The 14,284-nt window shown below is 34.7% G+C and overlaps 1 protein-coding gene across 1 annotated transcript in view; it reads right to left on the reverse strand.

The window, feature by feature from the left end:
• Positions 1 to 229: 229 nt before the first annotated feature.
• LOC140057265 (neural-cadherin-like) overlaps positions 230 to 14,284 on the reverse strand; it is a 30,635-nt gene continuing 16,580 nt past the window's right edge. The window contains exons 17-33 of the mRNA XM_072102850.1: positions 13,738 to 13,991; positions 13,051 to 13,259; positions 12,218 to 12,357; positions 11,352 to 11,609; positions 10,768 to 10,956; positions 10,052 to 10,179; positions 9,263 to 9,664; positions 8,686 to 8,954; positions 7,876 to 8,224; positions 7,139 to 7,239; positions 6,670 to 6,998; positions 6,202 to 6,380; positions 5,749 to 6,016; positions 5,110 to 5,287; positions 4,193 to 4,416; positions 3,222 to 3,470; positions 230 to 2,575 (exon numbers count right to left, since the gene is read on the reverse strand). Of these exons, the coding sequence (XP_071958951.1) occupies positions 2,334 to 2,575; positions 3,222 to 3,470; positions 4,193 to 4,416; positions 5,110 to 5,287; positions 5,749 to 6,016; positions 6,202 to 6,380; positions 6,670 to 6,998; positions 7,139 to 7,239; positions 7,876 to 8,224; positions 8,686 to 8,954; positions 9,263 to 9,664; positions 10,052 to 10,179; positions 10,768 to 10,956; positions 11,352 to 11,609; positions 12,218 to 12,357; positions 13,051 to 13,259; positions 13,738 to 13,991 (3,968 nt within the window). The 3' untranslated portion in view covers positions 230 to 2,333. The remainder of the gene's footprint in view (positions 2,576 to 3,221; positions 3,471 to 4,192; positions 4,417 to 5,109; positions 5,288 to 5,748; positions 6,017 to 6,201; positions 6,381 to 6,669; positions 6,999 to 7,138; positions 7,240 to 7,875; positions 8,225 to 8,685; positions 8,955 to 9,262; positions 9,665 to 10,051; positions 10,180 to 10,767; positions 10,957 to 11,351; positions 11,610 to 12,217; positions 12,358 to 13,050; positions 13,260 to 13,737; positions 13,992 to 14,284) is intronic.

Below are 14,284 nucleotides of genomic sequence, written 5' to 3' on the forward strand. Positions count from 1 at the left end.
AAAAAGTACGTCTTGGAATTATAGAGGTCGCTGTTCAATTATTTAGTTCACTTTTTTTTTTTCGGAAACTTTTAATTTTTATGGAAAGTTTGTCTGTCAGGCGGTCTTTAGTATGATCATTAATTTCATATCTACCATCATTAAACCATGGTTACTCCATGATTAAACCAACATCACTTTTATCATCATCATTATAATTCATATTACATTAAATTAAAGACACAACACATTAAAATGATACATTTTATTTTTATATTAGCAAATCATTTATTTTTATAAAAAAGTATTGCAATTTAAATATTCGTATTGTGATAATTAGATATAAAATCATGTCGGAACCACATTTAAATTCTACGCATAAACTGGTGGGAACTGTACAGTGTTGACATGGAATGAAATTAGCAAGAAATCTGTAACACGTTGATATTTAAATTCTGATTCCTTTCTACAAATCAAATTGGGTACGAAATACATGTTAGATATTTTTCCAATTAATACTGAACACACACCACAGCTTTAGATTCAAAACTAATACAAAGAATTTTTCCATAATGACATAATAATTTTGAAACATTGAATTCCTAAAGGATACATGTATTATATTTTCACCATTTTATTTGTTTTTAATTAATTTATAGATGGTGACAATTAGGAATCTGTGAGAATGAGAAAAAGCTGTCCCAAACGGGATTCAAACTCGGAACCTTCTGCTTAGATCATACCATTACACCAGGGGCTTTTATTTAGTATGGTTCACTAAACACAGCATTTTCTTAGTTTGCTTTCCTTTTTGGTTATATACTTTACAAATTTAAATAAAAATACAAAGAAATAGACATTGATTAGGTGATTTGGTTTTGGAACAAACTTTTTACAGTAGTACCTAATTATAATAGTTTACATTATTTATAACAACAAATCCTAGAGACATGATAACTACCAAAATAAAAATACAGCATTTTCTTTTACAAGGCACAACCTGAATAAAATAAATGGTATGCCTGCCATCTGAGTTACAATCAAAATCACAATTGTATGAATTATCACATACATAACAATTATCTAAAAACTATAATTTACATTTAATACATATTAGATATGTATTTTAATTACTATGTATTTAATTAACTAAAAACAAATAGAACCTGTTAGTTATTTGACTAAGCCGCAAACAAAAACTTGCATTTATACAAATCTTGGATATTTGGACATACACAAAAAATATAGCAGTACAAATAAAACGACGTGCTATCAAATATTTAGCATATTTTGTTAAAGAGTTGTTTTACCGCATAACGTTGAAATAAATTTTGGACGTAGACCTTAAAATGGTAGCAAAGTTAATAACAAAATAGTTGTTTCATTTATTAATATAAATAAAATGTATGGAATTAAAAAAAATGTTTTTACTAGAACTAGTAAAATCAGTTTGGATCATAAAGGTCTATAATATTAAAAGAAAGTAATCATAGCACCTAGCTATACTTAATCTGCCGTAGAGTAGAGGCAGATCTAGGTACCGATCGTGAGCAAGCAAGCAGAGATATCCAGGTACACTTATTTTGATGCAAACATGGGCGGATACCTAATATAAAGCAGCATGTGCCTCAACATCCTGGTCACCGCAACAACAGTGACGCATCGCCACTTTCACAATGGCTTCTTAAACTACCAAAATCTAATTAAAATACAAATCTAGAATTTACTAATTCTTGATAAAATTACAAAATGTTGATACAATTACAAAGGAATTATATTTAAAGGAAAGACAAATGAAATTAATCAACATTGATCAAAAGGAATATGCAACAAATACAGAAATATTATAGTATAGTCTTTGGTATTTTGCATTGTATAATATTTGTAAAAAACAACTAAACAAATTTTAACCTTTCATACAAAAATAACTTGGCTATCTTGGCAGACGATATTAGTAGCGCAAAACAAGATGAAATGCGGAAGGCAAAGCGGAAGGCAAATGTGTTTATCACAAAGCTTTGGAATCGCTAGAATTGAACCCAGGTGATTGGAAGGCAGCTAAACACCACTCCGGATGGGCGTAGTTTTGAAACGCTAATAAAAAATATAACAATTGCAAAATGTTACCATCTAGAAAACTATTTGGTGTTTGATAGCATTGAGGCACTTAAATCTAAATATATCTAAAGCTCCGTCTACACTATCTAACTAGTTTCACAAAAAACGTGTGATGTTGCAAATATGGTTGGGATATATCCAAATATGGTAGTGATATGACATCATCATGTCCATATATAGGCATATCACGTTTTTTTGTCACATAAAGTTTTATAGTGTAGACAGATTTAAATCTTTCAGTCCTCTCCACCACCGTACATGTCAGCGAGACGCTTGAACGGTTTTCCTAAAGAATTCAAATAATCAAAATCTTGAGAGCCGTCGGTGCTTGCCGAGTTGATAGAGCTCAGTGAACCGGCCGTTGACCCTTCACCCTCATAATCGTACACATGGAGACTGTCGAAGGGCGAGTTGTCGGGATCATCGTCGCATTTCGGTATACGTTCATCCAACAGGTCAGCCACTTCACGGGGTGCATCTAGATACAAATTTAATGGAACGGTAAAGTAAAATATGGTAACAAAAAATAATCTCTAAATATTAACCAATATTATGAAAACAATGGGGAGCATTATTAAACAAGAATTATAACTAAATCAAAAAGACCCCTGGAATGTAATAAATTATTAAAGTAAATTAAATAATATCATATCGGCCATATCAACACACACTTTTATGATTTACACACATCTAGTCGTAGGACACTGTAGCTATATTCATCAATCAAATTTCATTAAAAAATACCGAGTATTTCACTTAAGTCAATGAATATTTTAGGATTCCTCTTAAGTAGTATTCACTTAAGAGAAATAATAAATGTTTCCCTAAGTATGATTACGGCCACTGCTCTTCAAAATATTACAATTTAGTTAGAGTGGAGTTAGCTCGGTAGTTATGATGCTTGGCTACCAATCCCAGGGTCCTGGGTTCAAGTCCTGTCAGTGTCAGGATTTTTCTAATGACAGTTTACAACTCCACTCCTTGTAATAAGACTTTGTTTATGTAGAGCATCATGTGTATGTTTGTCTTGTGAACAGGATTGGCACCTTTAAAAAGGATAGTGAATGAATTCGCTTATGGTTATCCTTGGCAATTTGCCATAAAGAAAGAAAGAGCTAACATACCGTTGTAAGCGTTACCAACTGGCACGGCCGACTCGGGCATCAAACGGTCTTTCTCTAGGCTTCCATCACTTAGACGACCAACAGGCTTTGTCAACGTATTGATGTCATAACCATCATGATCTAGCTCACCACCTCCTTCTTCGTCGTAGTACGCCAAATCCTCCACCAGGTCATCGTCTTCCAAATCCAGCATTGCTTTTCCTCTTTGGCGATTTTTGTTTTTATACAGCAAAAGTATGATTAGAACGACTAAAAGAACATTGCATAATTTAAATTTATGATTCATGGCATTGATTATTGTCATGAGAATTACTCTCTTAAACTGCATTCGTAATAAATCACTGGATTGTACAAATACAAATACATTTATTCATCAAATCACAAATAAAATAATAGTATGTACAATGATTCAAGAAAATGAATGATGAAATGGGGTCTCAGAAAACCAGGAGGTTTGTGTGATAGAGACCGCAGATTACTTTGACAAAATGCTTTAAAAATTGTGATGATAATAATAATAATGCAGATTTCTAGAGTGCACTTCGCCACCAGAAGCTCAAGGTGCTTACATGATATGCAAAACATTACTAGAAAATAATATATCTGCAAGCTGTTTTAAAATCAGTGTTTCCAATAAATATACAAGGGTCTAAAACTATGAAATTAAAAATTGTTGAAATTAACCCAATGTCTATGGCTCACATACACATCTCCAGTGGCGTAACGGCTATGAGTGCTCACTGGCTAAACCCAGTGCCCCTGAGCAGTGCCCAAAGGAAAAAGACAGGCATTAAAATATGCTGAAAAAGGCAGTTGAAGGGCCACTTAGGGTTCCAAAACCAGGGGCCTCAGGTTTCTATGTTTCGCCACAGCACATCTCCCTGATAGAACTGAGTTGTATAAATAAGAGGAGCAACTAATTTTGCAAACGTAAGCTATCAATCAGGCAGGAAAAAGTTGTTTTAACCTACTGAGTAGAAATAGTAAACAGGTGCAAATGATGGCAATCAAAGCTGCTGAAACACCACCAGGAGTGGTTGCGGTCTTCCCTATTCCACAGGTGTCACCTACATAATCTTCTGTACATATGCATTTGAAGCTACCATCATCTTCTACACATTTGCCACCATTTAGGCAGGGATTCGGATCACATGAGATTGGGATGCAGAGATCACCGATAGTGTTGATAGGACAACTATACACATAAAAAAACAGTACACAATTAAATTAGTAAGTAATCCTAAAAACATGTATCTAACTGAGCTATTTTGAGCATACTATAATCAGCATATCTAGCTTCTTATACTGCTTGTTGTGTATATGCGAGCAGTGGGAGTAAAGCTCTATCTACACTAAAAACAAGTGTGATTTGCCCAAATATGGTAGTGATATACCTAAATATGGTAGTGAAATGACATCATCATGTCCATATATGGGAACATCACATTTTTTTGTCACAAAGACAGAGCTTTAGGTGTCTAATCTAAAAGACATTATTCATGTGATCCAGTTAATCATTTGAAATAATTTTACAACTTATAATTGAAAGTACATGAGATGACATAATAGCTAAGACAAGAATTCTCCAACTGGACTTTAACATCCCTTTCACGTTGTCTAGCACTCTGGAGTGTAACACACTGGAGGCATTAATGCTCTGTCTACACTTTATGTGATATATATGGACATGAAGATGTCATATCACTACAATTGGGCATATCACTACCATATTTGGGCCCATCACACTTTTTTGTTAAACTAGTTTGATAGTGTAGACCGAGCTTAACACTCACATTTTGTATATTGTGTTCCCCAGTGTTTGTAAACTCCTGTGTTTTGCAAAAGACAGAGGTATTACCAAAATTGAAGATAAACAAATATAACTTACATGCATTCATATCTACGCCACAGATCGTTGCAAACAGATTTCGGAGCAGGACAAGTGACACCGTTACAAGCTTCGCTGATACAGCCCTCTGTAACGTTATTGGACGCCGTCACAGTGGCGTAATCTGAATCCGTGAAACCCAGGAAGTTGTTGTTGATTCGCGGATCGTTCATACAACCTGTGATAAACAAAATAATAATTAAACATCATATATCGTTTATATATCTATTGAGATCAGTATTATTGTTTATACTATTACCGATCTGTCACAGATTTCCTCATCTTTATCGTTTCAAATTAATTAATTAAATTTCAGTGTATCACCGGGCGGTTTAGAATTAAAAAATTTATTATTTATTTATATTTATATATATAAATCCAAAGGCAAATTACTGAAAAAATGACAATGCTGTGGGTATCAGTGGCTGGATGTCAATGGAGATGCAAAAACAAAAAGCGAAAAGCTAAATCAAAATGATAAAGTAAAACAGCTAGAAATGTTAGCAGAGCTTTCGGGCAACACATAGCCCTTCATCAGTGCAAGTGAAGTATAAATATATACTGTGTTGGCCACTAGTGATGGACTACTCCATTCTGCTTTATTCTTCATTTTTTTAAACAAAACATATCTGAGCTTACCTTGGAAATCCTGTTGTGAAAACCCACTTCCTGCAGAATCTCCGACTCTTAGAGATTCTGCAGTAGCTACAAATATCTGGAACGAACCAGGTGCTCCTTGCACTTGTCTGGTTCCGCCACCTCTGTCAACCTTCAACGTGACAAAGTTACCATAGCGATCATACTCAACACTATGCCACTGTCCATTGTTGACTCTGTAATTTGGTAGGCTCATTGTAAACTCACCATCTCCAAGATTGTAGCGAAGCCTCATTGTACCATCAACGAGCTGAAAAAATATATGTAACTTTAGCAAAATATAATTGTTGTAGTGTGTTACCCTGTGTCTAGGTTAGCTATATACCATACCTCTCTCTTCCCCTATCTAACCATTGAATGGTATATACCAGTATATACCATACAAGTCCTGTGTCATCCTAACCATTGAATAATATGCATTCATATATTATTTACCTCAATAGTAGTGTGTTCCCCTGTGTCTAGGTTAGCTATATACCATACAAGTCCTGTCTCTTCCCACGTTCTAACCACTGAATGGTAATGTTCTTCATATCCTGAAGTATCAAGCCCAGCCGCTGCTTTCACGCTGTAGTCAACGTAACTATTCAATGCGAAATCAGACGGAGTTGTTTCTACATAATAAAAGAACACTCGAGCATTAGGTTACTGATTGGTGGCGTGAGATTTTTTGCTACGGTGACACAGAAGACAAGTAGGTTACGCCCACTAAGGTCACCGTAGGGTGTTCTCCTACCCCTCTCTCTATCCCTCTATTTGATGAGAAATGCACACTGACACTAAAAATACAGAGAATACTTTCTTTTAAATTCATTGCAGGATTTGAAACCTTTAAAGCACAATTTGTTAGGAATCACACATTATAGTATGAATTAAAAAAAAAGAAAATAGAAAATAATCTACCTGTGTCACATTTTTCTCCTGTGTAACCTGGGAAGCAAATACATTCCCCATCTGGGTCATTAGTATTGGCATTACATATACCATTGATACACCATGAATTTCCTTCACCATTTTCAATACAACTGTCATCAGTACGAGGACATCCTTCTTCAGAATTCAGAGACGACAGTCCTACGTTGTTGTTGCTTAAATCGTATAATTTACCATCCTGTATCAGGTTCCGGATGCAACCGTCAAATCCAGAAGCCACAAACGTAATAGGGTATTTCCAACCGGAATTTTGATCGACTCCGCCAATTTGTAATGGCGTGTTCACGTTCAGAAGCGTGCTGGAATTAAAAAATTTTAAACATTACATCTTTGTATCTTCGTTAAAAAAACTTTGCCTACTCTGTTTTACGGGAAATATGGTGTACATAGACAACCTAATTTTAAACGAAATGTGATTTAAAAAATGAACTGATTATACCTGGTTCCGGTAATTGTACTGGTAACCTTGCAATTGGTTGAATCTATGTCATCGTTTGTCACCGTAGCCGTTGAGCAATGGTCCACGATCATCTCTACATACTGAAAATTGTAAAATTTTAAATATTTGTTTTTAACAGTTTCATTCAGACCTACTGACTGTATCTATGAGGCGCAATGACATACCTAAGCTAGGCCTGCAATAGCTGGTTGTGAAATACCTTACCCAGATAAAGTGACTTAAAAGGATTTAATAAGTTTACAGGCCAGTTCAAATATGAAGAAACAACTATTTAGTATTTAGGAATATTCGATATTTATAATATGTACGAGCATTTGGAAGTTTCACAACATTATGTTCTTTATAAATCCAGAATATCATTATTATTATATTTTGTTGGTCCTTCCCTCAGCCGCACTATAAACAATAATTTAGTGGAGTTGTGGCTTGGTAGTTATGATGCTTGGCTACCACTCCTACCAGGGTCCTGGGTTCAAGTCCCATCACATATCAAGATTTTTTCTAAGGACAAAATTATAACTTCACTCCCAAAAGACTTGTAATGAGACTTTGTTTATGTAGAGCATGTTGTGTATATTTTTGTCTTGTGAACCTTTGAGAGTCCCTAATGATCAGCAATTGCTGGATGGATCACCCTCGTTAAATAAGGTTAAAAAAAAAAAATAAATACAAAATAATCCACTGTTTACAACATGATAATGTGAAATTATTGTTACCTGAGCATTTCTTCTGATTTCAACTGTGTGCCAAATATCGTCATTCAATGCACTAAGATCTTCGTCTTTAAAAGAAATCGTATCCGTTCCATCACCGAGATTGAGTCTCAATCTTGGCCGACCTCTGACCAACTCAAGGACAATAAAATCATCTGGTTGACCACTCACGGTCTGCATCGGTCCGTTATAGAATAGTACGGCGGTCAAATCACCTGTGATGAAGTCAATGGAGGTGACTGTGTCTTCGCATTGTTCAAGTGACTCCACCCAAGCGTAACTCTCACCGGCCTTAAAGCTTCGCTTTGTTTTCTCGCATCTTCCTCCGCCGTACTCATTCGGACATTCGCATCTGTAAAACATAATATCATACATGATAAAACCAAAACTGGTACAAAATACTTTTAAATTTGACATTTCTAGATTCGTAATAAAGTTTAATTATGGTTTATTTTGCTTTCCATTTCCACACCCAAGAACATGATTTAGTATTTATTTATTATTTGAATGTAACTCATTTTTAGTGGGTCTCCTATCACAAGACCCTTGGGGTTTCCTGGAGGTCCCTGTTATCTTCTTTAAATTTGTTTTACTCCTTTTTGTTAAGTGTATTGTTTTTGATGAGATGAATAAAGTGATTGATTTGATTTGAACAAATTAAGATGTGAAAATTCTACTTTAAAAAACTCCATTTTCGTGGAATTTTGGTTACAGGCGTGTAATCAATCATGCATAACGTTGTAAAAAGACTTTGCACATTGACTGTAAACATTTTGTGTGTGATCATTCATGCATGCATAATGAGACTCATACCTAAATCCATCAATAGTAGATACACAAGTTCCACCATTCATACACGCATCGTACGAACACCCATCAGGAAATACGTCCGTTCCAGCGCACCCACAAGCCGCTGTAGTGTACGTTGTAATTCCTGTGAAAGACTGCGACTCTAGATCAATAAGATACGGCTCTTTTGTGACTGTGAAATTGTTGTAGCAGGATCCCTCGCAAACACTCTCATCCAAAAAGCAAGCATCAATTTTTATCATAACTAAATCAAGTCCAATAGCAGCTTCCACCTGGTAAAAATAAATATGCAGATTTATTTGAATGTTTTATTATTGAATGTAATAGGTTTAAATAAGTGAATATGAGCTAGATGTGTACACTGGACCTAGGGTTTATAGTCCTTATTCTAGAAAACTTGTTCTATCACCACAACCATGGAGTGAGTGAGCCTCGAACCTTGCCGATGTTATGGCTACGTGATTACGGTTCAACTTGTCTTAACGGCCACTCAATCAATCACTGCTATATTATTATTTCAATCTGAACGTATATTATGATGTTTACTAGTTTACTGTTAAAACACTCTATCAATGTTTACCTTTTCTTTATTCTGCCTGACAGCCATATCAAGTCTCTCAGCTTTGTAATATGGTGATCCGTGAACCGAATATCGCACGTCAATCACATTCGTTTCTCCATCAACATTTATCACGCTAAAAATATCCACATTGTCTTCATCCGCTCCTAAGATTTCAGCCAAAGTATTGCGCAAGACAAAGTACGTACTATCCGGCTCTTTGATGAATTCTTCGGCTGATTCTCCGGATATTCTCAAGGACCCCGAGTTGTAAACGGCTTCCTCTGGAATGTCTCTGACAGTGACGGTGACAGTGGATGTCTGGTCTGGGAAGGTGCCATCATCCGATACCAGAATCTGCATCTCGTAGATGCCATCTGGGGTGCCTTCTTTGATAAGAATGAATCCGGTGTCTGTGTCAAGCTAAAATAAAAATTATATGAAATTGTATTATTAAATAAGTTTCTTTTTTTGAAAAAAATAATATGCTGCCTTAAGTTCTGTCTACACGACCATATATGGACATGATGACATCATATCACTACCATGTTTGGGCATATCACTACCATATTTGGGCATATCACTACCATAATTGGGCATATCACTACCATATATGGGCACATCACACTTTTTTTGTCAAACTAGTTTGATAGTGTAGACAGAGCTTTAGGTACTATTAGAAGGTTCTGTGGTGAATGATATAAAATGTTGATGCATCTCTCATTCCAGTCACAGTCCTTGGTGCAAAGTTCCTAATATCAACATGTATTCCATAAATTATCAAACCCATTAAATATCAATAACACTCACATCAAAGTACAGCCAATCATCGTTATCGTTTGGCGCCACCTCTTTGTAAGTTTTGTCTTCCAAATCGTCTAAATCTGGTGCACTTACTGGTCCGACAGGTGTTGAACCTACACCAGTAGTGGTACCACCTAACCAAGGAATAAAACGAGAAGAACAGTTCAATCAAACTATATTATGTACATGCCAAAAATATGTATTTAGAAATAGTATAAGAGTATTTTGGACATAGAGTGGTGGAACCAAACTCTATGTCCTTCCTTATCTTACAGTAAGTGAGTGATGCTTACCTTAAGTGAAATAAGGAGGCAAAGAGTATTACTCGTATAGGCTGCCTCCTCTCATAGTGTTTATGTGTGAGTCATGTTCGTTTGAAAGTGTTAAGTGTTTGGCTTGAAACAATGTGATAAGTTAATGAATTCCATGTGTTTATGATACGTATATCAAAGAAGCTCTACTGAAGGTATTAAACCGAGATTTCAGTTAACTTGGACACTAAATTCAGATTGGTTTTCCAAGGAATCAACATCTTGGACCTGTCACTATCTTTGGCTATGACATTTTTTTTTTCATATCAAAACATATACAAATAAAAAGCAAATTGAAAAAAAAACAACTCTATTGTACATTGGTCTTAGCTTAATGGTCACTTTAATGGTCACTTTAATGGTCACTTTAATGGTCACTTTAATGGTCCAGAATAACGTTTTTAAAAGTACCTTGATAAGTGTAGACGAACATGGACTTCTGACCAGCTTGGTGTGGATTATCATTGACATCACCAACTTCAATTGTCACTGTACTAGAACAAGAGTTGCCACTTGTGTCTTCCGTTCCAATTACCATGTTGTAAAACTTTGTCGCTTCCCTGTCTAGTTTTTGTCTGGTTTTAATCTCTGCTGACGTATCTGTAAAAAAAAAAGATATTTTAATATACTTATTATTTATTCTTTATACTGGGTAGACCCTTCAGTCGCAAACTTTTCTCCCAGATGTCTCAGTGTATAGTACTATGATGAGTTTGTGACAGTGGCTGTGTGTGAACTAGTACACCCAGGTTAACCCCCTACTCATCTCAAAAGATGTACTAGGTTCTTTAAAAGTGCTCATGAACCAGATGAGTATACTGAACCTATATGTTTATAGTCCTTGCTTATTGCTTATTCTTATCCGAAAAAACTTTCACAGTATTATACATTTATTTATATACATTTCATCATATTTTAAGAGGGTGATCTGGGTTATTGTAAGCTAATTTAGTATAATCTCCTTAATGGACAATAAAACAGTGCATAAAACTTACCAGAGACTTCATCCAACGAGAAAGCCTCATTTACAGTATATTCGCCACCGTTCTCATTACCATTGATTATACTAAATTTGTAAGGTGTTTGATTGGGATCGGTGTCGGGATCAAGAGCTACTATAGTCTCAACCAACTGAGGGGGGTTTAAATTCTCCATCACCACTGGACGATAATCTTCTACAAGACGTGGACATTCATCATTTATGTCCAGTACAGTGATACGCAACGTACACGATCCTGTTGCTACTGGACTCCCTGCAAATGTTTGAAAAAGAGAAATCATTGTATTAAGTGGTCAATCAATCTAAAGTTGTAATACTGTATCATTTTTTGTTTTTGTTTTGAGGAGTCTATTTATTACAAGCTATGCTTTCATTTAGTTAATTTGTTTAAGTTATTAGTAAAGTGAAAAAAATCCATGCATTTCTACAATGCACAAAGGAAGTACAAAGAAGAAGTAGTATTAAACAACATTTTAATCAATGTTTCTGAGATTTTTAACTAAACAGTAAATTCCACAACTCCCACCCAACCAAACAAGCTCTGTCTACACCATCCAACTAGTTTGACAAATAAAGTGTGATATGCCCAAATATGGTCATGATATGACATCATCATATCCATATATGGGCACATCATATTTTTTTGTCAAATAAAGTTTGATAGTGTAGACAGAGTTTTTCTACACAGTTGTTATCAGGTCTTAATTATAGATTTCCTTTAAAATATTAAAATGTATATTAACAACAGGCAGCTCTAAATACTATCAAATATTTTTAATGAAATTCGTTCTTATGTTTAAGTTGCTTTATCCTCATAGCATCCTTCAGATGGGACTCAAAGCCGGTGGTTCAATAACTTACCGTTATCTACTGCCAAGACAATGAAGTTGTGTACAGGAATGTTTTCACGATCAAATGCTTTAACTTGAGTTATGACTCCTGTAGATCCGTCGATGCTAAGCCAATCCATGTCATTTGTGACTGGGTCCAATGCATACGTACTACAAATACAATATAAACAAGAAGATTATTAAACTTCTTGCTAAATCTCACAGTACACAAATTGAACTAGTATGGCTACTAAATCAAAACTACAATTCACATGCTTAGTATATACTACATTATAATCTGCATGGTAGACTTGATCCAGATCATGAATAACAGTGCTTGATACAGAGATAGCGCAATATAAATGAAAAATCAAGACTCTGGTTAATATTTCAACATATTTATTAACACTACAGACTGTTTCATTCTCCATCAAATCTTTTTATCTCTCTCATGAAACAGTCTCTAGTGTTAATAAATATGTTGAAATATTAACCTTGATTTATCATTTATACTACATTATATAAATTCACATATTCTTAATTTCAATTAAACAAGAAATTTCAACAATTATTAAATCAATTAAATACTATGTCATACACCACCAATTTTCTGAGCTTTTCAGTAGTATTACTGCAGTAACTACAGTTTGTTTTTGTTCTATAACTTGTTTTTGCAATTATTTAGCAAGCTTTTTGGGGAGTCATTACACTGTTTATTAGTGACTGCCTCATAAACTTCTCCATTAAAACCTTAAAATCATACTTCATTGCAGTAAATGTCTGTTACTGCAGTAACGGGCAGTAGAATAATGATTGATTTTCAGTTTTCAGATTTATTATAAAGTTTACAATCTTATTACATACATTGCATTTAACTCTGGATCTGTGGCCGTCACAGTAATGGTAAAAGTGGTTTGACCTTCTGTGACATCAGCTGAATATGCAGCTGGATCAAAGACTGGTGGTTCATTGACATCTGTTACTTGTATCGTTGTGGTAGCCGTTGCGCAGGTATTAGGATCGCAAGCACGAATTGTCAGTGTATACCTTTCATTTGTTTCAAAATCCAGTTCCTGTACAAAAACAATAAATTTATTTTGAAATTTAGAAAAGTTTTAAGAAGGTAAAACTTGATGACAAAAGCCAAGTTCACTCAGTTGCCAATTTGACTGTGACTCATTCTAGTTGCACTTCCAATTGCTAGATATCTACACAATTAGAGAATAACCTATGAATATTCATGAATGGCCATAATGACACCTATCTTTAAAAAGATAGATAGAGTGATACGCATATGGAAATCAGGCATTTAGCTAAATGTGCTTCAATTCCCTATGATCTGAATTTTAAAGTAAGCTCAGAGGGCCTAATTTTAAAAGGAATAACTTAACACTCATAGATGAATATAAAAAATAAGCTTCTAGGGTGTAAACTGTAGGTAAGATACAACATCACATGTGACATTGTTTTTATGATGTGATGCAGTACAGTAGAGTACAGAGAACCAACTTTAAGATTATTTTATTTAACCATTACATTGTAAAATCTTACATTCTTTAAGTAAATAACGGCATTTTGTTTATTGACTGGGTTTGGAATAACTTCAAATTTAGAATCAACATTTCCACTCGTAATAACAAAATCCAGCTCCGCATTGACTCCCTCATCAGCATCACTTGCGAAAATCTCTAAAACTTTATCGCCAGGGGTCAGTGACTCGGGAACAGATTTATCGTACGAAGTTGGGTCAAAAATTGGTGAATTATCGTTTACATCTGTCACAATGATAGTTGCTGTAGCAGTTGCTGAAAAGAAAAAAATAAATAAAAAAATTATCAATTAATACAATAACTAGAGTACAAAACCTCCGCCTACGGTAAAATTCCCCTACATAAAATGTCCCCGGAAAAAATATATGGTTCATGCTCCTCTGAAGTTTTTTTTTTTATTATTTTTTTATTTTTATTTTTTTTTTGGACCTTGATCTTTGACCCTGACCCTTCAAAATTTAACCACAATTATATGATGAGTCATTGATCATTGTAGCTAAGTTTGGTGAGAATCGGATAAAAACTGTGGTTTCTAGGCAGTAATATAG

This window comes from Antedon mediterranea, chromosome 8, assembly GCF_964355755.1.
Source record: "Antedon mediterranea chromosome 8, ecAntMedi1.1, whole genome shotgun sequence".
Classification (NCBI taxonomy): Eukaryota; Metazoa; Echinodermata; class Crinoidea; order Comatulida; family Antedonidae; genus Antedon; species Antedon mediterranea.